General features: G+C 33.5%; 1 protein-coding gene across 1 annotated transcript in view; it reads right to left on the reverse strand.

Moving 5' to 3' along the window:
* The window catches only part of PPP1R3A (protein phosphatase 1 regulatory subunit 3A), a gene marked incomplete at both ends in the record, with an annotated part of 34,568 nt that extends 25,191 nt beyond the window's left edge, over positions 1 to 9,377 (reverse strand). The window contains one exon of the mRNA XM_084229980.1: positions 8,590 to 9,377. Within this exon, the coding sequence (XP_084086106.1) occupies positions 8,590 to 9,377 (788 nt within the window). The remainder of the gene's footprint in view (positions 1 to 8,589) is intronic.
* Positions 9,378 to 15,441: the final 6,064 nt, after the last annotated feature.

Consider the following 15,441-nt stretch of genomic DNA (forward strand, 5'->3'; position numbering starts at 1 on the left):
CAAATAGTTTTAAGTCAAAATCTTTCACACATACATACATACATGCAGAGTGAAGAAATTTAACATATATTCAAATTAATTCTGCTCATAGCTACAGTAGTAACTTTTGTACAACAGAATACATGTATAACCAATTTAAATTTTATGTCTATTTTACATTTTATTTTTACAAGTCTATTTAAAATTTCAGTATTTTATACAATTATATTATTGAATGAAAATTTATTTGAAAGTATAGAATGTAGTGCAACTATTATTCTAAATTATTCATTATTTATCTAAAAGAGTTTCAAAAATTCTAATACAGCTCTATTTTTAGGTAGGACTAAGAAATTAACTGAGTGATCTGAAGATATTTTTTAACTTCTGAAATTTGTAAAATAAAATCTCTTTCCTCTCTCTGACTCCATGGAAAGTATGGAGTCTAATACACAAAACTCAAAGAGGGCAGGACTGGGAAATCTCCCTAGCTAGTGCTATCAACCTACTGAGCTGCCCATAATATATTACTTCTGGCAAAGAGTCCTTGTAATAATGATATCATTCACTCCTTAAGAGAACCCTGTTAGTTGTGAGTTTTTTCTTCTCTAACTTTTGATTAAAACACTAAAAACTAGTTTATAATTTCACTAGTTAGGGCCTCATAGGAAAACCTAACATTATTGAGGTTATTTGATTTAGAAAGTAGAAACCAATCACAGATACAATGTACAATAATTCATGTAAGTTCAAAGGATAGGAATCCAGCTGAGAATCAAAGAAAACTAATGATAAGATTAAAGACAGAACAACATGAATGGCCACATAAAAGGTACAAAATTTCCTAATAGACTACATTACTAAAGGACACAGTCTTCCTAGGAGATGATTAAGAAGAGAATATACAACCACTTGGCTTGTACCGTTTTCAAAATCATTCTGCCTGAAAGCAAAGAATAAGATTAAGTGGTCTCTTCTATTTATGATTGATTGAAAATTGTTTAGAAATAAAGTGTTGTAGTAACACTGTAAATGATTATAACTTTATTTACACTAAACGATTGTTCCGTACACTAGCGATTATATGCAAAGATTTTTTTTTCCACTGTACCTAATGTGCTTGTAGAAATTTATGCAGCTTGTATATTGTTGAACACTCAAAAGATTTAAGTTGTACAAATATGTTATAAAATTAACAACATGGATGGAAGTGGATAGGATACTGCTAAGTGAAACAAGTCAGAAAGAGAAAGACAAATAACAGATGATTTCACTTACATGTGGAATATAGAGAAACAAAACAAAGTCAGGCAGAAACAAACCAGTAACAAACCCTCAACACCTGATTGCAAAACTGAGGCAAACAGAAGGGGAGGAGGTCAGAGTGGAAGGGAGGGTGCCCAGTGGAGCATGGTGGAGGATTATTGGGGCGTTGGTGGTGGACATGGTGTGAAAACATACATTTAAAGAAGTTTGAACTTATAACCCCTGAAAAAAATGTAATTATGTAAGCCAACTTTACCTCAATCAACATAACTGAAGGGGAAAATTATTTGTAAATGTTTGTCCACAAAAAATGGAAGTATTTTGCCTCGCTTCATTTCATATATAAGTTATGAAGTTGAAATTTACCTGAGCATTTCTATGTGGTTCATATTGTGTAAATATATCCACACTAATTTTTAAGAAAGAAAGTCAGCATGGGAGTTTTCTTATGGCTTGAGAGTAGATTCAATTTACATGATGGCTTAATTAACAAATCACACTACCATCAATGCTAAACAGGCTATACAATCTGTTTCCCATGTTAGGAAAAGCATCTACTATATGGCATGCTTTATAAGTACATACTTGGAGAATATTTTGGTGTTTTTATACTACTGAAATTTTAAATGGTATAAATAAAGTTATAATACACGACAGCATTTGGGACAATCATTATCTTCTGATGTTAGGATTTCATTTCTAGCACTGACTTAAACAGCACTGATACACAACACTGACAGACTATTTTGAAGTAACATGAGGGGGAGGGAATAGTAAAATTTCTGAAGACAGGTTTGTTTAATGTACATTTGGTCTCTGTCACTAAACAATGCCGTGTAACAGTCCAATTTAGTAATTTATTTCTGTTTGTCATAAAATCTTTAAACAGCAGGATGGTATGATTAAGGCTTAAAAACCAGTTATTATTTATATAATAGATAATAACACCACCATGTCAGTTACCCAAGCAAAGGTATTAGAGAAGCATAATAAAATCCTGAAAAGATTTGAGAGATGTGTTCTGAGCAGCTTTTTATTTTTTATATGGTATTAAGCAAAAGTGAATTCTTTAAAACAAAGGAATGCTCAGACGATAATGGTATATGATGAATTTTTCTAGAGCAAAAAGAATTATATAAAATTGAATTTTATCTTCTATTCATAAGTATATATATATATATATATATACACACACATATATGTGTGTATATGTGTGTGGTGTGTAGATATATATATATATATATATATATATATATATATATATATATATGGTTAAGTAGAGTTGTATGCAGCAAACTAAGTCCAAAAAAACCATCTTGAAAAAAACTACCTTAAAAAATGTTGCAATTCATTAAACAAACAAAAAAATTTCTAATGTCCAACTTATGCATGCATGATGTCCCCCAATTTTTTTGCACTCCAGAAGTTGCTGGAATTTGAAAATCATATTCCCCATAGAAGGCTATAAATATTAGTTTTCCTATTTGAATCCCAAAAGCTTATGAAATCCATAACATAATTAATTTTGAAATTTTGTATTAGCCTGGGTCCTGGCAGCCATAATGGTAATGAAGGAAGTACATTCCCCTGTTATTTTGGGGCTTGGCACTAAACCATATACAATATTTTAAATTTGTGGAATTTATCACCAATACCATTTTGATTCTCTACAAAGTGTCAGCTACTTAATGAGATACTTATGAAATAGTTAGTGTGTTTCTCACAACAATTCTGCCAAGTAGAAATTATTGTTCTTAATTTTTAATTATTATTCTTAATTTATGCCTGAATAAAATGGATACAAATTATAATTTACCAGAGTTCACAAAATTAGTAATTAGTTAAAATTAAAGCCTATGTCTGCCCTGCTTTAAAGCCCATGTTATTTCCATTCTGCCTCAATGTTTTTTAAATTCTCTGCTCCCTTCCTCCAAATGAACACACACAAACACACACACACACACCCATCAGAGTCCTCATATTTCTAGTACAACTCTGTACTCAAACTGTACCCCCATAGTGCATTATATTCTCTAAGTATCCATTTCCACTGTATCAATACAAACTGAAAGCCCTTTTGTGCATCTAACCTTAATCAAATGTAAGATAGAGCGAGCCCCTGCCATCCTAGATGTATCTGCATTTAAGGAGGGGAGGTTTTATATAAGAGTTTCAAAATGAGGTGTGAGAGTTTAGAGGGTCTATTAAATCTGACAGGGCCCTGGACCATAAGGCCCGCCTTTGTTGTCTGCCCCTAGTTTGCTGCCCCTACGTTATTGTTATTCTTGTTGGAAAACTTGAAACAGGAACGAGTCACAGTCTACAGAATTGGAAGAAGGTGAAAAATTAAATTGTCCCATTTCTCAATATTTTTCCCCTGGAGTTCTATTGGCTTAGAGTTTGGGGCACTGCACCATTTTTATAGGCTGCAAATGGGCTTTGGGTGGGGAAGCTGGGCTCACAGAAATCCCAGAAGATCCATTCAAGGAATAGCATCCGTAGTGAGTTTCTTCAGCCTAAGCTTGAGAGAGGCCCTGAATGATGAGACTCTTTTTTTCCCTCTTCTGAGAACATTTTTCAAAACTACTCTAGGGAAAGTCTAGGCTTATGGAGGCATGGATTTCTACACCAGGAAGCCACAAAGCCCTTCCAGATCTCCAAGGAAACTAAACTAGTTGGCTCTTTGCAGTCAACCAACTGGCAGTTCCAAGCAGTCCTCTTGATGGCTCCTGGGCAGCTGTGTTTTATGTTTCCATATGGCCTTGCCAGAGGTCCCTCCCTTAAACAGACCAGACCCCCACAATTAGTGTAGACTCAAAACAAGTTAGTTATGGAATACTTTATGCCCTAAAGGTCTCACGGGACTATTTTCACCTCTTTGGATTATTTCCAAGATCCCAGATTATATTGTGAGTGTAAATTAAGGAAGTCTCACAGCCCAATGGCTCTGACGGGAACATGCAACATGACCATATCTTATGCCCCATTTTCCAATGTTTTTATTGGCCACATTTTAATGATTTTACCACCCTGAAAGATAAATTCTTGTTTTCTTAAAATCATGCTTTAGGAACTATTTCTCTTTCTTGAATGTGCCTGTTTCTATTCTTCAGTTACCAAAATTGAAGACCAATCAATTTCCTCCTTTGGTGTTAAAATCTTTCAGGAATTTATTTGCATTCACCTGGCCAAGCTATAAATACCATCCAACACCTATGTTATGCCATTTCTTCACTTAAAATAATAAAATGATTTCACTTAATAAAATATAAAACCAGATGAAGTCTGTCTGTGTATCCAACAGTTGTGAACATACATTTAACAGCTGGTAAGGAAAAAATAAAGATGCTGAAAAGTTCACACCCCTAACCAGATCATTTGTAGATCACGTATTCTAGAAAGCCTAAGTATAATGTAAATTTTTGTTACTTTATATTTTATTCATTCCCAAAGAGCCTGAGCATGGTCTTGATGCTCTCTCTCCTTTTTGGCTCTCAGCCTCTGGGAAATCTTCTTTGGAACCTCTCCTTGTCTTCATAGGTTCATATTCCCAGCCATATTTCTCAGTTGGGTACTGATTCCTACAAACAGAACAGTACCTGACACATAGGACCTCTCTAAACACTTGTTGAATGAGTTTTGGAATGTGAACAAACAAACCTATGTTTGGAGAAATAATGCAAGTCCAAGGATCAGGAAATTAGTTAAAGAATATTTGATAATAATGATGGCAACAATAGTTGACTTTTGAGCACTACATTGTATGTGGACAACAACCCAGAGAAATTTTAAAGTTATCATCTCATTTAACTTGAATTTAATCATCACATTTTAGGCATATTTTCTCCTATTTTACAGATCAGCAAACAGATGCCTTTAAGAGTTGAGTAATGTGTCAATAGGCACATAACTAGTAAAGATATATTTTATTGGCATCAATAAATATTTCTGTTCAACACCAAAATTACTGCTTTTTACCCTTTCCAATTTGGTCTTCTACTTTTCATCAATTATATATGGAAATTTTAAGTCACAAAGATCTCTTCCAGCTTTAAATGTTTCAGATATATGAGCTCCAGAAAATTTACAATTCAGTTGGTTTTGTTTGTTGATTACAATCCTGCAACAAAAAGGTGGCTCTCCAAAAATGAGTATTTGGGAATCTTGACAGGTAAGAGGAGAGGGATTTTTTGGTGGGTTGAGCCTTTGTAGGATTTTTCAGGCAGAGCTATAGGTAAAGTTAGCTTTTTCTTTTTATAGCAGTTAACATTTACTGATAAACTCAATATGGCAGACATTGTGCCAAAAGTTCATATGTATTTTCTCATGGAAATCTCAAGCAATCCTATGAGATAATACTGTTATTACCAAGTAACAGATGAGGAAAACAAATGTAATGTCTGAGGTCGCATAGTTGTAAGTGGTAGAGCTTGGACTCAAAACCAGAAAAGTTTAACTCTAAAGCCTTAATTTTAACTTTGTGGTTATACTGACTCTGCATGCAATTTTAGCTTCTTTATCTGTGTACATTTAATGTAATTTATGTTGATACCGTTTGTATCTTTTGGTCATTTATTTTGAAATAATGTTCCTGGTATGTAGAACAGAAATCTGCTCAGCTTGATTCTCATCATATTTCCAAGTGCCATACATATGGTGATGCTTAACTATCTCATGATGCATGACTGTCAGTGCAATAAAATACCTTTGGGTCACTCTAAGTCACACTTAGTCATGAGTTACAAACTGTTTTCCTATATAAGTAGATATTTCTGTCCAAAATGGATAGAATAACAAGAGTAAAAGAAAATAGACAACCACATATTTGCAAATACTGATCTGAAAACATATCCATAGAGAAAACATAGTATTTGGAATGATCGACATGACTGAAATACTACCTCAATAAATATGTTCCAATAGTTCATTCTATAGTTGTTAGAGGGATCGTTGACACTTTCAGAAGCTATAGTCTCTGGGACCTGATAAGAAATTATCTTTGGTTTTAAGATCTTATCAGGTCCCAGAGACTATAGCTTCTGAAAGTGTCAACGATCCCTTCTAACAACTATAGAATGAACTATTGGAACATATTTACTCTGAAGGTAGTATTTCAGTCATGTCGATCATTCCATATATCTATGCTTTTCTGAAAGAGGTTACTTCCAAATCTTGCAGCATAGGATGTTTGGAAGTGCTCAAAAAAGATCCATTTGGATCCTGTAATTAATTTTTTGGAGAGAGGAGGATATTTTAGAAGCAATTTTTTTTGATAAAATAAATATTAGCTCATTTTTATTTTAGCCAAGTATACATTTTATAAAATAAAGCTAATAAGTGTGCTATTTTTCTTTAACCAAATTTTTCACAATGAAATCCAACTGTAATATTCATTTAGAAATTTGATAATGCTCTCTTCTGTGAGTTTTAGAAATATTTGAAACCCCATCGCATATAAATTATATCATGGAAAAGCTGTATAAATATTCTATTATTGCACATGCTGTTCTAAGGATCTGTCAGGATTTCCTTTATACACTCCATTTTGAGTGGTATATAAATCAGATGTAAAAATTCATGTTGGACTGAAATTCAGCACAAAAGGCCTCCTCCAGAGGCAAATACTTTTTTTCAAAATGTGGTTTGAATTATGTTGGTCATTTTTAAGTTATAGAAGTGCAGAAAATGTATTTGTGGTTTTGAAGGAGAGAGATTTTTTCCATTTTTATAACTCATTAGGAAACTTTACAGGCCTTTAGACTATTCTGTGGTTTAGTTCTTCTCAGGTTTTTCCCCAAAGCAATATTAAAACTTGAATGGTGTCCGCTATGAATCCAATGATTATTGTTCTGAATACAAATGTATGTCTGGAGATATGGAGATATATATAGTTACACATATCTTAGACTAGAAGTTCCAATAATAGCATGACTGGTGTAGAAGATTAAGACTATCAGGTGTCTATTTTCATCTTGGTATTAAGTCAAGTTGGATCTTTGCAAAAGAATCCTCATCTATACCATAATTTGCATGAATGATTTATAAGTAAAGCTTTCAGCCTTAACTTACAGACACAACTGAGTTAAAGATTTTTATTAGCTCATTTACAATAACATTACGTCTTTTGTAAATTTGCTTTCTCTTACATATACACCAAGTTGCAGCATATGATGATCTTATTTGTATTTATTATAAATATGATTGCATATGTAAATTGGTTTGTCAAATAGTGTTGAACTTATTTTGTGTCTTAACTAATAAGCTGCTGAGTGATTTTATATAGGTCAAAGTTATTGTTCTAAGAAATATCAACTAATGGTTATATTAATTCTTTCAATAGCCTCAGTAAAATCTGAGAAAGTTTGATTTGTTAGAAATTTGACATAATTCACAGACTTAGCGAGTCTTTCAAATTACTTTAAAGGATAATGAAAATAAAAGTATATTATTAAATTGCTTCCACCTATGCCAGTTCATCAATACATTAGAACAGCACACTTAGTAGTTAATATGTGTTGCCATTTAAGAGATCAAGGCCTTAAAGCATAAAGAGGTTAACATTTCCCAGTGTTATTCCTTACATTTTTATTAAATTTTTCTTAGAATCTGTTTTTTTTTTAAATTCCGTGAGTGAATCCCTTTTCATTGTATTACATTATTTCTAGTTCAATTTCTATAATTTTGGGACTTACTGGTAGTTAAGAAGAATTCACTCTGAATAATCAAACATTTGTCTGTGGCTTGTAGAGCAATGCTGGGCTTTCCCATTAAGGCACTCTGAGGAGCAGGAGGGGTCTTCTCCTGGATGTTTTTTTTTTTTTTATTAAAATAGTATCATAGAAATTAGCCAACTCTACAAATGGAGAGCTAAATCCCACTTTTCTAATAAGAAAGCAAGGTTACTGAGCACTCACATCCAAAATCTCTAACCTATAAAGCTAATATTCTTATTTCTATTTGGGTAATTTTTAAAATTCTGCTCCATTTACTTTTACTAAATTATACTACTTTGTGTTCCATGTTACATTTGGTCATATGTTAAGAATCTGGATTCTTAAACAATTTATAAATCATTAGGCAAGTAATACGCATATCGTGTTCCCTCCCTCCATTTATTAATATTACATTATACCAGTGGTTTTCCTCATATTTGGAGAAGAGATGACACAGTGCTATTGTTTGAACAGATTTGACCTTGTTAAAACCTAGCACCATAACTTTATACATAACAAGCAGTAGATTTTTAAATAGAATGGTTATTTCTTACAACATATGAAATAAAGCATGACATTCAAAAAACTTTAAGATTATGAAGATTAAGAAAAGTATAAGATATGTCCTCACCTTGATTTTACCTTTAAGCAGCCTTTTATTTGTCTATTAGGAACTCCTTCCAGTGGTTTTATAGGCTCCGGCTCTTGATCCTTCTTTTGACAAACCAATACATAATTTGTGCCTTTATTATTTGACCAAAATGTACCAACAGAAGTTTCATAACGTATACAAAATTCAACTTTATTTCCATCTTTTTGATAAGGAGGAATTAATGTAATATTAAAGGAGAACTGGTCAGTTTCACCATCACATGAATTTGGAACATATTCTGCTAAAATGTCATAATGTGTCTGCCAGTCATCTAAGGACATTCTCACATATACTAACTTCTCAAAAGAAATATTTAAAACTCGAATAATGCCCTTCATACTTGTAGACCCAGGAAAGTATTCAGTTGCCTCCAATATCGCTTTCTGTACTTGAAGTTGTTGCATAAGATCTTCTTTTGAAGAAGGCAAGTCAAAGAGTGGAGATAAAACGTATTCTTCTGTGTTGAAAATGTCCTTCCTTAAGTCAAAATTGGTTGAAACACTTGGTAATTCCCAGGTATCAAATTCTTTGACAGACACAAGATTGAATCCAAAGGTGTCAGCAAATGAAACTCTTCTTGTACCTGATGATGGAGTATCCAGGTACATATCTTCGAAAGTATCAGAACCTCTTCTATTAGGCTGAGGGAAAAAAACAGTTTTGAAGGTAGCTTTAACTTCTTCATTTTCAGAAAGAGAATTAGATAAATTAGGAACTTCTAAAAATTTATCTTTGCTGATCTGACTAGGTTCTTCAGAAGGCTCCATTGGGCTCTCTGATATCAAATAAGGGAGAACTGTACAACTAGTAGAGACTGATATTTGAGATGCTGAAGCTTAAAATAAGTATAATGTTACCGTTGACATTGTGAAAGGAGTCAGCTCTATAAATAGTTTCGATAGCGTGTAAACTATGCTCGCTTGCCTCCAGAGGCCTTTAATATGATAGTATTCATGTCACTCTCACCAGTATGTTTCATATTTAAATCTAAGTTTTTTAAGTGGCATATGTTTATGAGCTGAGTTCCAAAGAAATGTTTTAAAATCATCATTTTGCTGTGTCAGAAAATGTGAAATTTTAGAATAAAATCATTGCTTTACCAGGTGATATTAAAAATAAAAACCTGAGATATTTATTTTAAAAGAAAATGAAAGTGGAATCACAATACTAGGTATGTAGTTGAGCTAATCAATCCACTGGACCAGGCAACAGCAGAAAGAGAGGATTAAAAACATTTATAAAGCTTGAAAGACTCAGTGCCTCATAACAATGATAGCTACTTACTTATACTGTAAAATGTGTATTATAAAAAGGTTAAATATCTGCACTGGGGGATCTGAGGAAGAAAAAATTAATTAGATGGAAGCAATGGCTTTTGAAATAAACCCTGAAAAGTAAGTAGGATACACACATGCAAGTGGCAGTGAGGACCACTTAGTCTAAGCCAAGAATTAGAATGAAGAATTAGTCAGAACAGTTATTTTAAGATTTAAGCAAGTTTCTTTTAATTAAGCCTTGGTAAAATATATACAAGAAATGTGTTACTTACTTGAAAATCTAAGTTGGCAAAGGTAAGCCTGGTTCAGCAGTAAAAGATTTACATGAAATGTTCATTTTTTGGAAAATTGCCATTTTATGCCAAAAAACAGAAGGTAATATCATGATATATTAGAGTTTGATGGGAATATTAAAGTATGCACAGCCTGTTTAGATTCATATTTTTTGTGTTAATGTAAAACCCATTTTGGGTATAGTAATTGGGTAAAAACCTATAAAAATTTTATACATAAGCTTTGACCCATAAATGATCCTGTTAGAAATTTGCCCTATAGGAATGTTTATAAAGATAAATCTAGGTATATGGGCATAGAAAAATTGCTTATTTTAAAAGCTCCAGGAACTATCTAAATGCCCATCATTCTCTGGATAATGTTATACCCATAAAATAGAAAGTTTTGTAATCATTAAAAAAGAAAAATTCATGTATTGATATGGAAAGGTAACCACAACAAATGGATAAGTAAAAAAAAGGAAGTGTGCACAGACATATGCATTGAAAATTCCTGGAAAGAAAAAAGAAGCTGTTAGAGTAGTTATCTCTGACCCCAAAAGTTGAGGATTGAAAGGAAAAGGGACTCATTCATTTCACTTTATTGTGTCCCATATTGTTTGAACTGTTGGCCAAGAGCTAGAGTAGTTTTTTTTTTTAATTAACTTCAAAATATATTAAACTCAAATTTAATGTGAGAGGCAGCTAATTATTTTTTTGAAGATTTATTTATTTATGCATTCAAGAGCTGGGGTGCAGGCCAGAGATGCAAGGGATGAGAGGATTCACTACAGACAGAGTAGGGAGCAGAACAGGCAGAGCTACTGAAGTACACTGCTGAGGGGAGCAGTGGGCAATACAGGAGAGGTTTGCTGTGCCATGTGGGTCACCTCCCTGGCCAGGGATTGAACTCGTGCTGCAGTGGCTGCAGATAGCTTCATAATGCTGCGTCTTAACCCCTTGTGCCACCAGGGAGGCCCCATTAATTTTTTAAAAAAGAGATCCTAATAGCATATCCTTAAAATGACACCTTCATAAATGTTATAAATTATTGGATAATTTCAATTGTATAAAATAGTGGGCCTCCCTGGTGGTCTAGGGGATAAGTCTCAGCACTATCACCACTCTGGCCTGATTTCAATCCCTGGCCAGAGAGCTAACCCACATATGGTGCAGCAGACCTCTCCTGTCTCTCCTGATGCTGCCCCCCTTAGCACTGTTTCTCAGTGCCTGTTCTGCCCCTCACTCTGTCTCTGGTGAATCCTCTTACCCCTTGCACCTCCGGCCTACACCCAGTTCTATGAAAAAATAAAGGAATTTTTTTTTAAATCCTTAAAAAAATAGTGGATTGAAAAATTACAAATTTTTCAAAATTAGAAATGAGTAGTATTTAGCACATGGAAATGTTTTAGACTTTGCCTCATCCATATAACTAGAATGAGTGAACATACAGATTGTTCAAGGGTGAGGAAATGACTATGGAAATGACTATCCCTAGCAAACTTTGTAACATTGAGCAATAAGTAATATCTAAAATGTATTATTAGGTGCTCAAGAAATTGAAATTATTCAAGAAAATTCATAGCAAAGTATGTCATGAACTTATTAAAATAATCCATCAGTCCAAATAAATAATAGAAAAAATGATATGGCATGTATGCACAATGGAATACTACAATACTATTTAAAAAATGGAATCTTGCATTTGGGACACCATGGATGGAACTGGAGGGGATTATGCTAAGTAAAATAAGTCAGAAGGACAAATAACAGATGATTTCACTAATTTGTGGACAATGGAGCAACAAAACAAAGGAACAGATAAAACTAAACTAAAATAAACCCTAGTAATCTCATTGTATAATTGAGGCTAGGGGGAAAATGGCAGGGGTGGGGGGGAATGGAGGTCTAAAATCTTGGAGGGATAGACCCAATGGACTGTGGTGGAGGATTGTGGGTGCTTTGATGGTAGGTGTGGTGGGATAACATACATCTGAAGAAGTATGAATCTATACCTCTAAGTCATATACAATGTTGTAAACCGGCATTAAATTAATAAAAAAAAAGAAAATGTATAGGTATAGTAATATATTAAAGTTATTTAACTAACCAAGGGTTACTAACATAGACATAGAGAATAAAGAACCTGGGTTTACACCCCAGCTCTGTACTTTCTTGTTGGTTGACTTTCAGAACACTGTTCTGATGCTAGACTTTCTTAGTTGTTTAAATGTAATGTTAACAATTAAACATGTTGTTCACTAAATTTCAAGCAGAAAACCTGTAATAATAAAATCAGTCATTTTTACCTGTACATAAGTTTTCGAAAGACTATACGATACATAGATAGATATATAATAGATAAGTAGATGAGAGAGATGGGTGAACTATAGATACTCCACCAATATAGTAAAGATGCAATGCTTCATTTTTGTCTTTTTAAAAGCTAGTTATGTAACACAGATTTATAAGCATAAAATAGCTCTACATTAGAAAATGGTCCTGTTATTGGAGCTAAAATTTTCCCTTCTTAATTTGTTTTCTTTACACAGAGCACTACTCCCTTGATTTGTAGTAATCGCTGCCTTTCTTTTGGAGTTTATAACCTTCACGTAATTGTAGATGGTTGACATGCTCCTCCTTAGTCACCACTTAGCTAAAGCAGAGTGATTTCATCTTTTTAATCTCTTCTCACATGTCAATCCTCGTTTTATCATTTTGTTACTCCTCTATGAACTCCTTCCAGCTTGCTTGTATTATTCTGTTAATGAGCTGCCCCCAGATGAATGCAGTGTAACAGATTGAGTGTCTCTGGAGCATTTGAATGCTACTATTCTTGTGACTTGGTGCTTGTAGTCAGTTAAAATTCACATTGTCTTGCTTCTTTTCTATAGCACAAATTAGACTGCAGACCATTTTCTCATATCCACTACTATTTCAGTTTTACCAAACTCTTTCTCAGCTGTTTAGGTGTACTGTTTTTGGTACACCAAAAAAAAAAAAAAAGTATTGGAGCTTTTGTTACAGAATACAACTCAGGCTTCTACACATTGCACTCGCTTTGTATTAATCAAAATTTTCAAAGGTATCTTAAACATAAATGACTGTATCATTCAGGATCCTAGTGGACAGTAAAACAGATAGCATGCTCAAAATAAGAAAATTTCAGGAGGGCTTATTTACTAGGATCGATATACAAAGTACATATAGTGTACACAGCTGTAAGACAGAGTCACAACGTCTTGTTCAGTAAACTGAAGGCTATTTGCTGCAGAGTTGTTATTCCTCAAGGGAGGAAGGAAGGTAGTAAGCATCGAACCTGAAAGCAAAGAATGCTATAAAGTGTTTGCAGTTCAGAGAGAATCAGTGATGTTTGATCAAAGGGCACAGTCGGCTGAAGATAACTTTGCCAGGAATGATCCAGTAGCAAACACACACCAAATTCGTTCTTCTCCTTTCTTATGTGTTCTACCAGGGCCATCCATTGATTAGAGACTATGGGGACTATCATAGTCCTTTCAGGTGGGCCTCCTTGACCAGAGAGCAGGGTACAGAAGGGTGAAATGATTAGTGAGAGATTTGGAGAAGTCAACAAAAGATATCAGAGATTAAATGTTTAGTATTTACTTATCTCTATGTGTTTATGTACCATAAACATATTTAACTTAAAATAAATATGTGTGTTCCTTTTCTTTATTCATATTTCATCTCAGTGCCAACTAAGTTTCTATTTCCTAAATTTTTTATTGTCACAGGGTCAAGCAAAGTTAAAAAGCTTACAAATGTAAGCTCTGATCTAGTGGAAGTCACAAATAAGAAATAGAGAGTTTAGCCACAGATTACTGAGAAAAGACTTTTTTAAGATTAATTTTAGTTTTGTATTTGTCCCCTTTCTTAACATAAGTCTTTGTCAACAACCTAAACTCAGCAAACTTTTCATCAAAAGAAAAACTGAAATAGTAGTCCTTAACTACAGGTACATGTCAAAATCACCAAGAGAAATGATCAAACTCAGCTGTACTATCAGATCTACTGAACAAAAATTTCCAAATTGATGATGTTTCACTTGTCACTCTGGTATGTAGACTGGTTAGGATTCATGATCCATTAGACTGTTGGCCATAGACTCAGGACTGACTTTCTGTGAATTCTAGCTATCATCTCTCAAGTGCCATGTGCTTTTTCTATTATTATTAGTATGGAGGCTATGAAATACTATTACAAAAAATGACATACAATGTATTAGAGTTATTGATTAGCAGTAATTTCAGATCATAATCATCTAAGCCAGTCCCTTCATCTACAACTAAGAAAACTGAAATTCAGATACTCAGCAATCAAAACATAAACTAATGCCATTTGCAGCAACATAGATGGAACTAGAAGGGATTATGCTAAGTGAAATAAGACAGGAGGAGAAAGATAAATACCAGACGGTGCCACTTATATGTGGAATATAGAGAAATCAAACAAAGGGTCAGATAAAGACAAGCATTAAAACCAACTCTTGAAAGCTGGTCATATATTATATCTGAAGCATCAAAGAGGAGGATTTGAGGGGGAAGTGTTAGAGGGGTGGAGAGAGCACAGTTGAAGATCCTGGAAGACTGTGGGTGCCCTGGAGGTCAGAGTGCTATGGTAACTACACCTGAGAGGGGGTGGGGTAATCCTATACAGTCAAAACACTAACAAGGTCAATAAAAATAAAAATAATAATAAACATTTATATTAATTTAAAAGAAAACTAATCGTGAACAGTGAAGTGCCCCGTCATTTAGCAACAGAGCTAGGACTTGAACCCAGCTCTTTTTGCTTCTCCATGTTATACATACATATAAAAACTTTTAGTTTTAGAATTAAAAATTTAACAATTAATCATTCTTAGAGGTAGTCATCTCGATCATACAATAGTAAAGCACTTTTGTCACCAAGGCAGCATCCAGATTCATTATCATAATATACAAAAAAAATAATTTGTTTAGATTTAGTTTATGTTTTCAGTCAATTAACTTATGTGAACTTTCTTTTCTATTTGAGGAAATAGGTGTACAGGTAATTTTTCTTTGTGACAATCTCTCCATCTTCCTTAACTTATGCCCGCTGTGGTAAATAAACTATCTTTTCTTTCAGAGACTGTTAAACTGTTATTTGGGAATTATTGCTATAAGTTAAACAAGTGAATTACATGATCACTTCAGCACTAATATTGACACTTAGTATTTTAAAAGGTGATTTTTATTATGGTACTAGTTTGAGATAACGTGATCATCAGATGCCAATCA

The sequence above is a fragment of the Talpa europaea genome (genome assembly GCF_964194135.1).
Source record: "Talpa europaea genome assembly, chromosome: 3".
NCBI lineage: Eukaryota > Metazoa > Chordata > Mammalia > Eulipotyphla > Talpidae > Talpa > Talpa europaea.